General features: G+C 38.7%; 1 protein-coding gene across 1 annotated transcript; it reads right to left on the bottom strand.

Annotated features, from left to right (window-relative positions):
- Positions 1-2,088: 2,088 nt before the first annotated feature.
- LOC149110065 (putative skeletal organic matrix protein 5) lies at positions 2,089-4,998 on the bottom strand. Its single transcript, XM_089292156.1, has 4 exons — positions 4,860-4,998; positions 4,476-4,512; positions 3,299-3,425; positions 2,089-2,941 (listed from the first exon to the last, which is right to left on the bottom strand). Exons 1-4 carry the CDS (start codon positions 4,996-4,998, stop codon positions 2,423-2,425), a joined length of 822 nt encoding a protein of 273 aa, XP_089148282.1. The 3' UTR covers positions 2,089-2,422.
- Positions 4,999-10,895: the final 5,897 nt, after the last annotated feature.

Below are 10,895 nucleotides of genomic sequence, written 5' to 3'. Positions count from 1 at the left end.
AAGGTCGGCCATTACTTTGGAAACAATGTCTGTCAAAAGATTTGCTTTGTAAACATTAACACACACGTGAGCAGCGTACACCCATGGGCAAATAGTAGACGCTAAATTAAACAATCAGAGCGCGCGCTTTGCTTTAGTTATGTTATAAATAGAATTATTGTCCCATATCATGGGGACAACCCCAATACTTGAAATGGCGCGCGCTTACGGTCTCCCTCCCCGATTATGGCTCCTGTTAAAACTCAAAACAGAAGGCCAAACAATATACAGAAAACCTCACCGCAAAGTTACATGAAATCAAAATTCTACCTTTTTATGGGTTAGCTTAATCGGGCTCTGAACAAACCGGCCCAGGAGCTGCGTTTTTAGGCTGGCCTTAATCTATATATTAGAATTGTCAGTCTTGGGCGTGATTGACTCTTAGCGTACTCGTTAAATGTCAGCAACCTCTCGGCTTCTCTTACAAGAAAAGTACCCTCACAGAACAGAAACTTCTTCTTGGCGAAGATCAAGATCATAATGGATACATTAAGAAAAAAATCATGGGGAATTAGCTTGCTTTCTATTTACCACACAAACAAGTCTCACCAGTAACTCTCAAAGTAGATTGAACTGCTTTATTATTGTTCCAACTGACCATTGAACCCTAATCGTCACTAAAATTCCCAATTCTGACTCAGAAACTCAGCTCGCATTCTTTTATAATGACCAGATCATTTGGAAACATCAATCAACTGTCAAACCATCACGAGCTAGAAAACCATTTCCACGCAAAGACTTGCGCAGTTCGCTTTATGCAGAATCACGCATGCGCACAAGTCTCATTTGCCTTATTTCTCTCGATCGAAGAAACAGAGTCGAAACCATTTACTTTCCAAATTTTAGATATGGTTCCAAAATTAACTGGCCAAAACAAAACGACAAGAGCAATATAAATTATTACATACAAAGATCATAAATTACATTAGCATATATACAGAAAAACTTAGACCAAAGGTTATGTAACAAGAACAAGCATGGATTGTTCTGAATAAAAGGGAGACTCTAGATCTCCGGAGTCGGCCTTTGTCCTTAAATTATGTTATAGAATTATCAAAAGATAATATCATAGGATAGCTCAGCCAACCTGATTGCTCCATTTGTGGAACTTCGTTTACAAGAAGAATTCCACTACAACTCAATAAAACAGGGAAAATGTTTTCTATTTCGGTAATGTCAATCAAATCATCTTGTGTTTCAGTGAGTCAAAGAAACCAACAAATGAATAGCTAATCTAGAAAATGAAAACCTCCTTATTTCAACAGCGATTTACGTCCTAAGACGGACAATAATAAGGTTATTTTCTTTACTAAAAAGGCGAACGTTTCATAAGTCAGCCATAAACTGTTCAGTCTTCTTAGCTTATACACGGGATTCAAGGTGGCTGGCAACAGTTTCCAGCATTTTCAGCACTTCTTCTTTGTTGGATCAATACTACAATTCTTTTTCAACAATTAAGGTAGGTGTGTAGGTAAAACAACGTGGCTCATCAGGCCGGAGCTTACCTCCTGTTTCAGTAGCAAAAAGTGACTTGAAGTATTTCTACTCCCCCCTGGATGAGATGCTAGTCCATTGCAGGGTTACCACCAGCAATAAATTCACCGGTACCCATTTATACACCTGGGTGGAGAGAGGCACTGCGAGAGTAAAGTGTTTTCATCAAGAACACAACGCAATGCCCCAGGCCAGGGCTCGAACCCGGACTTCTCGATCCGGAGACAAGCCGCACTAACCATGAGGCCACCGCGTACTCCCACAACAACAATGGCAGCAAATAATGCCCAAAAATTTCTTTTTAAATTGTTTGGCCAATCCCCTTATAATCTGACGTGTCTATGGTAAGCAGTGTTGTATCCAAGTTTAGTGTTTCAAAATTTTAAATTTATGTTCTGGAGAGATTTTGTATTTTGTAGCGATCTTAATGATCAAATCTTTCCAGTTTGTTAAATCTTCATATTCTTTTTGGATTTGTCTATATCAGTTTTTCAGTTGTTCTTGCATTTCTGAAAAAAAGTATTGAAATCTAACATTTTTTTTTTTAATTTAACATTTTATTTATTTCTTTAGTGTAGGAAAAAAGAAGTAAAAAAGAATTGAAATCTAACATGGCAGATCCAAGATGGCGGAAGATGACATCATTAAGGTGTATAACAACGAAAATGTCACTTGATTATTTGCAAGTTCCGATGCCTTACGAGCCTATTGAGTGCACTCTTTTGGAAAAAACTATGGTCGGCCAAAAGACACCCATCCCTTCAGCCTCACGCACAAAACTAAAGTCCATGCTAAATAGGGTTAAAAATATGGAACTGACGTGATTTTAATGTGTTTTGAGTAAATTGATTTAGGTAATGGATATTGACTTCATTTCATCAGTTCCTTCTTACTGCACTAATATGTAACCAATAGCTTTGATGTGTTTGTCGCCATTATCTGGTGACCTCGTTGCCTCGTTTCCACAGGTGTTGGAGTCATCAGGATATCCTCCTGTACCAAACCCGATTCTCGAGTCAGGGGTGACGCACTCGTTTCCATTGTTACCTAGGAAACCGATTCTTGCTTTAGACCAGCCGTTTGCGCTACCTGCAGTATTGAATCCTTCCTTATTACAGCCGACCTGCAAGGACGCTTGTGAACCAATCAGTGACTTCCACGTGTTACGACCCAGTGAGGTGTTGCGGTATTGCCCGTCAGCGATCAGTGAGTACAGAGAGTTGGCCTGTTTGTTGATGACAGTGAAGTTGATCTGTTGGCCGATCTTCATACCAAGACAGATCTTGGAGAAGGATGTGTTCCAGTAGGTCGGTAACTTGGTCTCTTGTGAGTCAAACCCAGTCTCCCCTCCGAGAAGGTTGTATTCGCTTTTATCACTCCAGTAAGACGAGTTATAATGAAATGTACTCTGAGGAGAAAAAGTATAAATGTTCTGTTCATTTTAAAATATAAAATGCCTCTCGTATATAAAGAATGATGCTCATTTAATCATCTAACTTTGGAATTCTTACAGATTACTGTTTTGGTGACTTCGTAAACATAACATTTTGTTGTAAACAATTTTCTTGTCTAGGCGAATCCGCAAAACCAAAGGATTGCGAGAAACATTAAGCATTATGTTGAGAATCTCGACTAACTGAGCTGAGTTACTCCTGCTAAATCCCATCAAGAATAGCGAGTTCATTTCATTCCACCTGTAAGCAGCCATTTTACTTTTACAGATCATGATTCTTGGCCTGTGCGAGTAGAGAGGTGAATGTGATACCTTGTTGCCGTCAATCTTCATGACCGGTGTCCATCCTCCATCTCCACATCCAAAATCTCCCATGTGACAGAGAACAGAAATTGGTTTTGAGTCTATGTGGAGCGTGACCAGCTGACTGACGCTGGACCTGTTGGATGTGAATAATAACAACAGCTATTGAATTGAAGAAACCTGAGATTGAGTTTCAACACTGCTTACTTCTTAATATAATATTTAGAGCTTAAATAGATAGTTTGCTTGTTTTGCCTGAGAACTCGTCTAAATATGACGGCGGCAATACAAATTTAAAGTTCATTTATCTGAACTTGAAGTTGATAAAGGGAGGGAGTTAGTTACGCTGATGTTTAAATCGTTAGTCCTTCCGTAGCTAACAGAGGGGAATGGTTATGAAAAACGACAAAATTCTTTGTTGTATGTTTTTGTTCACTTTTTTGGCTTTGACCGTGCACAAGACACAATAGTTGTTTATTCTGTACCGAGGAACCAACCAACAGAAACGTATTGGTTACGTAATTCATACATAGAGCACGAGCGCAAAACAAAAGATTGGGCACGGTCGAGGACCTTCCAACATAAATCTTGGCATATTTGTTTTTTCCTTTGATGTTTGCTGCGCTTCATAACCAGTCCTCTCTATTAACTATGGTCCTTCGTCTCAAAAAAAAAACGTATTATTATCATATGGCTGTGTCTCGCAAGGACTGGAAACTATCAAATTCACGCGGTGCGAATATGATTGGCTTAAATCGATAGTGACCGCAGTCTAGATTTTCCCTTCTAGACCGGTATCTAGATCAATCTATCTTTTGCTTTCGTCCTGAGAAAGTTGCAAACAATAAATACAAAATCATTTGCTTGATAGGTGGCCACATTTTGTGCAATCTGGTTTGTTTTTAGGGCTGTTTTCAAAGTTTACCTGAACGCTCTAATTAGGAACAGTTAACAGTTAGGTTTAAAACGTAGTGCTTAACAACCACTTTCAATTTCCATCGTTGTTACTTGACTAGAAAATAACTTAATCGTGATTGGCTGAGAGTGTAAATGCTTGACTGAACACGCATTCATACGATTACCTAGAATGGAAATAAGGAAAATAAGAACTAAAATAAGGATTCTTAACTAATGGTAATCATGAGAACTTCTTTAAAATGTCTAACATTTAAAATTATTGACTTACTTGTGTACGTTGTACAGTTCTTTGCATGACGTCACAGCTGCAAACAGAAAAAATATTTAATTTTTAGAACCACTGATAGTTAATAGTTGGTTTCCATATCAGGCAAATGATTGCTACGATCACTGAAAAACGTTCAGCTGATCATTGCGCGGACCATATGGAAACAATTCTCTGACAAACGTAGCGATCGTTGGTTGATCCAGGTCCTCTCAGACAGTATTTTTATTCTGCAGCGATTGAAGCGGTCATATGCACACTGGTAGTCGGATGCAGTCGTTCAACCAATTCTGGAGCAATGTCAACGTTCGTAGCTATCGTATGGAGATGACCACCTTAAAACAGTTCAAATGAAACAAATCTAATTGAATAAAGTTTGCAGTCTACCTTTCTCACAATATTCACCAATGAATCCTTTGTCACAATCGCATTCAAAGGTGTTATACTTGTAATTCGTCACACAGGTACCTCCGTTTTGACACGGCATGGAAGAACAGGGCGACTGAAATAAGCAGAAATAATTCATGGTTATAAAAGGAACTTGGTTTGATGATTTGGAGTAAAGTAGCAATATCAGTGTGGTAAAGAAACGTACGTATCAGAAACCAGGCCCTACCATAGTGAAAAAGTGATGCGAAGTCATGTTTTCATTGTACTCTCTGAGGTTTCTGTACCTATCAGAAGACAGCAGATCGCACCAAAGTTTTCCATCTTCTCCTTTGGAGGCGGCCAAGTTAAAAGAAAGGCACGAGGGACTGCTGAGGCATTCAAAGATGCAATCAAAGATGTCGTACACGGTGAATGTTCCAACTCGAGTCGCATTCAGATAATGGAATTCGTCCTTTGAGAACTGACGCTGTTTAAAAGTCTGACTGATAGAATTGTCATCTGGTTGAAAAGCGTTTGTTCCTGGGGAAAGAACGATAATATATGTGCATTATTCCGAGCAAACAAGTGAATAGAGCTCACATCACGTTCGTTTCGTTGTGTTAAACCGCGCTATTAGAAAACTATCATAACCGCAGATTACCTGAGTAATTAGTCTACATATCATTAACATTTAGGATAATTCAAAAGCTTTGTTACCAGTTTGAGCGGAGTAAAGCTTTCAGGTATATAAAAAAGCATCTTGCTGTCGAATTTTAAAACATACACGACAGTGGTAAAATAGCAATCATTTAGGTTTGAACTACAAATTAAGGAACTTAATTATTTTGATGGCAGAAGCTGGCAGATACCTGGCTGAAGAAAAGTCGACGCGTGAAAAGTGTTAACTGCTACGGAATGCTCTTGTCAACATGTATTTATTTTGGGAAGCAATATTTTAGTCGTTTGTGGGTTTTTTCCTAATTTTTTAAAACAATGTGTTTGCTACAGTGTACCTACGTTTTGGCTATTATCAGGATTCATCCATGGTTCAGAGTTTTCAGGTTACAATATTAAACTAACCTTCTCCTGCTTTGCGGTTGGTAAGTAAAAATGTAAGAATGTAATGTTGTAATTTGTGTTCTTTCTCAACTTGTCCGTATTAAGCCTGATGTCGCCTTTGCTGTCAAGTGCAGCCTGGCTGCCTGCCTTCCTGCCTGCTTCTCGAAGCGCAGTTTCAGTTTCTATCGCGCGCCTCGAAGCATTTAGTCTAGATTTAATTTTGTAGCATTTTGCTTTCGTCCGAGCCGAAAGAAAAGTTACCTTTAAAGTAAGGGAAGTCTTTATCTTATTAGCAGATGTGGAGTAATAACCCCAGAAGAAAAATAAACTGAAGACACTCCGGTAGATGAAAGATAGAAGAATCCTTATGAATGCAGTTTTATCGTAACATAAAGTCGTTCATTTGTTTCACGAATAACCTTTCTAGGTGAGTCATTGTGTAGCCCGCGAATCGAAAAGAGCTCGTTGGCAGGCGAGTCACCTTGCCTCCAAGCATGTATGGCATGGTTCTGCCAAACGTAACTACCAAATGTTTCGACGCGCGATGGTTTGTATTTATGATGGTTTGCACTCTGTATTGATCCTAAACGAAAGTTGAGCGTTTGAACGGAGAGCGGTCTCGTGGTTGTTTAGTTTTAGGCAGAACAGTTTACTCTAGATCTCATGAAATACAACTGTCAATCATTCGTAAGCGAAACTGCAGCGATAGCAATACTCATTCAACTTTATGAAAAATCTTCATAGCCGCTTACACATCGGAAATCGTAATCAAGCGTCAACATTGCATGTTCCGAAAGACTCGGCCGACACGGCATGCAGAGTAAGATTGCTTTTTCTCTCCGGCTGAGGTTTTGTTAAGAGAAGAGGTTTAAGAGAAAAACAAACCTTCTAAAAAAGTGTTCTCCCCTAGTAAATCATGTATTTATGTATTGCATAACACTTCACCTGTCTCTGACCATTTGTTTTTAAGCAACTAGCGAGAATCTAGTCCGTGCATTCTTTCGAGGACAAGATACTTTACTCTCACACTAACGGTGGATCACTTTAGAGTAGAAAACAAACAAAAGTCACTCAGGTTGGTGGCAGGCTTCTTTCCACCAGGAAAATCAAATTAAAAATGCATCGCGCTTTGAAAACAGGACTGATTAAAGGAACTCGCCGAAGGATCCTGAGCGGAGACTTCACCGACTCACAAGACAAGTGTATAGCGTCGGCGTCTCGTCATAATTAATTCAACGCAAAGCATTCTCTTGTAGAAAAAGCTAATATTCTTTGCCACATATATAACTTGACTTTATAGAGTACTGAACACAACATCTGTCTTCAAACATTAGAGTTTTATTAAGCGACTAAAGCTCTAGCATCTAAACAATTGGCCCTTGTTATCAGAGAAGACAACAAGAGAAAACAATATAGAAGGAAACAGTGGACATGACAATAAAACGATTCATTTCGTAGGCTTTAAAACTTTACGCCAATAATTATCATTGAATAAGATAATGTTTCGTTATTACTGGTAATTTATACAAAGAGCTGTCTAGTGTTATGACTGGTTAGTTAAATAAAACAAAATGAGTGAGTTCTTATAAACAGGCCTTTGAAAATTCATTAAATATCAAGGGATGTATCGTTAATATACAACCAATTTGGTAAAATGTGTTATTGATATTGAGGTGACGTTCATGATAAATTTCTGTTCGTCCGTTTGTCTAATGGGGTGTCAGTGAAGGCAGATGTGCCACCATGGCTTATTTCCAGCGTTATTCCTTGACCAGACGTCAGCTTTGGTTTTTAATGTTATCGTAACTCTTATTGAACCCTGAAATCACCTTCGAACTAAACGTTCCTCTTGAATTTCTGTAGTCGTCCTGTGGTGTGCTTTATGATTGTTTGCCAAAATAATTCCATAATCGCATCCCTAACTCGAGAAAAGTTCACGAATCGTAACTTTTCAACAAAAACCCGATGTATTTGTAGTTTCCATTTGCAAAACTGTTCTGCGCCAATTTTAAACTCGTTGGTAAATGAATATTTTCCAGTTCTGTAGGTTTTACTTAGCCAATAATTATCATTTAGCTGATAATATTTCGATCGTCATTGTTAATTTAGACAAAGAGATGTCCGAGTGTTGTGGCTGACAAGTGGTTTGCTATATAAAACAAAAGAAATTTCTGTATAAACAAATGATAATTTATTAAATATCAAGAGGTACACTGTTACAATTTTGGTAAAATGTGCTATTAATATGCAGTGATGAAGCGCTTCAGATGATGTCAATTTCTATTCTTTAGGCGTGACGCAAAACGTACCAGCATATCTTAATTCCCGCGTTATCCCTCGGTCACACCTTTAAATCTGGTCAAAGTCGGTTCTCAATGTACTCTCAACTTATAACCAATCCTGAAATCAGTATCACATTCGCATTTAACGTTTCTCTGCAAGTTCCGTAGCCTCCTAAAAGTTTCGCCTCCCACGATCGATGTGTGTTCGGATGGTTTCCCCGAAATATTACCATAAACACTCGCTCGGATGCCCCACTTGTCCCGGGCCATCAATCTTTTTCAGTCGAAGTGAGCTGTTGCGAGTGTTTCAGAGGTTGAACTCTTCTCATTTTTCATGCGGAAAAGTTGCATTTATCAGGACGTTGTACGGCTGGGTATCTTTTTTGCTTGTAAGTAGCTTTCGAGCCTGCATGGCGAGGGAAGCATCTTACCATAGGTCATACAATTTCCGCATCAAAAATTATTACTTTCTGAATCTCGCCATTGAAGTCCCTGTTATTATACGAAATTCTTATACTATCTTCTCTCAACGGTATACTGAAGAGGTTTCACTGTATTTTATTTTCAAGCAAAGAAATCCTTTTTAGCAAATTTCGGCCTTGTCAGCCTCGCGGTATATCCTTAGATTGCTGAATTTAGTTTGCAATGGAAAACGAAACTTTGTTATACAGGTGACTTCGATTGATAATGTCGATAGTCGAAGTGCTTTGAAGCACCACATTTTCCAAGCGTTCCTTTTCCCTTTGAACGGCGTTTTAGTTGGAACCGACACTTAGTTTGTTTTTTTGCAGGCTGAAGGAAAAATTATAAACAAAATGGAGTCCTCAATTTATTTCGCAGTAACCCTAGCTACCAGGAAACCGTTACTTCCTTGCTTACAAGGAAAGCTTATTGACAGGCAAGTCACCTTTCCCCCAAGTTAACTGAACATTGAAAATGTGTGACATGGTCATGCCAAACGTATCAACATAACTTTTGGTTCGTGAAAGCTAATGGAGCGTTGAAACAGGAATGGATCGGCCACAGCTATGCTGTTGTATTGCTCAGGAAACTGAAAGTTTAGAGTTTAAGCGCTGAGAGTGGCCTCGTTGTTGTTTCTTTACGCAGGACACTTTAGACTAGATCTCATGAACTTCAACCTTGAATCACTTGTAAGCGAATCTGCAGCGGTAGCAGCATTCAGTCTCCTTTATAAAAATCTTAATAGTCGCTTACACATCGGGAATCGTAACCATAAGCGTCAGCATTATTCCGAAACTGAGACCCGCTCAGCGCAACATGTAAAGAAAGATTGCTTTTATTCTCTGAGGTTTTGTTCAGAGAAGAGGTTTTAGAACAAAACAAATCTCAAAAAGGGATTCTACCTGGTGAATAATGTTTTAGTGTTGCCAAGCGTATATAGTCTGTCCTTAAACATTCGTTTGTCTTTTTTTGCAGTTGAATGCCATCAAGCAATTAGCAAGAATATAGCCTTTATATTCTATTGTAAACGAGACACTTTTCTCTCCCACTAACAGTAGAACACTTGTAGTAGAAATAATACAAGATGTCTGCTTCGGTGGGTAGCAGGTTTTTTTGGAGTAAGCTCCTCTTAATTTACTTTATCTCCTTCATGCTAGCTTTGAAAACAGGACCGATTAACCGGCAGCGCCTGCCGAGGGACTCCAAAAACACTCAAAGGGCTCAACAGACAAGTGTAAAACATTGATAATTTCCCTCGTCGAAGCCTTTTCGTAATTAAGACAAAATAGGACATTCTCTCGTACAAAGGGGATTTATCCCAGCCGCTTCTATATAACTTTGTCTTTAAAATGTGCTGGACACAACACCTGCCTTAAAGCATTAGAGTTAAACGTTATCAAGCAACTTAAGTCTTAAAATCTCACCTCAAGAGCAATTGGCCCTCGCTATCAGAGAAGACAGCGGGAGAAAAACACAAAAATAGGAAACGGTAGACATGATTGTTTCCTGAGGAAACACTATTAAAGTCAGTAAATAGCTACGTTTGAACAAAACGATACGTTTCTGGAAGTGACAAGTTTCCACTCACGTAAGTTTTAATACTCAGCTGATAACTATCATTTAACTGATAATGCTTCGTTATCGTTGGTAGTTTAGACAAAGAGTTGTCTAGTGCTGTTGCTGGTTAGTTAAATAAAGCAGCATATGTCGTAATAAACAGGTGTAAACTCATTAATTAGATATCAAGGGCTGTATCTTAACATGACCAATTTTGGTAAGATGTGTCAGTTAACCAAGTATGAGCTAGTATGAATTACCTGAGATGATGTTAATAAATTTCTGTTCTTCAGTCAACCTCATCGACCGTGAAGACAAATGTACCGCCATGGGTTATTCATAGTGTTGTTTTAAGAGTGAGAGAATTACTTCAATATAAGTTGCCGTGAGCAGGCCTTTAATCGTTAATTCTTAATTTGCCAAGCATGTATGGCATGGTTCTGCCAAACGTAAATATCAAATGTTTTGACGCGCGATGGTCTGTAGTATTTAATGGTTTGCACTTTGTATTGATCCTAAACGAAAGTCGAGCCTTTGAACGGAGAGTGGCCTCATGGCTGTTTAGTTTTAGACAGAACAGTTTACTCTGGGTCTCATGAAATACAACTGTCAATCATTCGTAAGCAAAACTGCAGCGATAGCAATACTCATTCAACTTTATGAAAGATCTTAATAGTCGCTTAAACATCGGAAA

Source organism: Orbicella faveolata, unplaced genomic scaffold, assembly GCF_042242905.1.
Source record: "Orbicella faveolata isolate gen_17 unplaced genomic scaffold, um_ofav_v1 contig_24, whole genome shotgun sequence".
In the NCBI taxonomy this organism is placed as follows: Eukaryota; Metazoa; Cnidaria; class Anthozoa; order Scleractinia; family Merulinidae; genus Orbicella; species Orbicella faveolata.
Note: the sequence above shows the minus strand (reverse complement) of the source record. Positions and strands in the feature narration are given on the sequence as shown.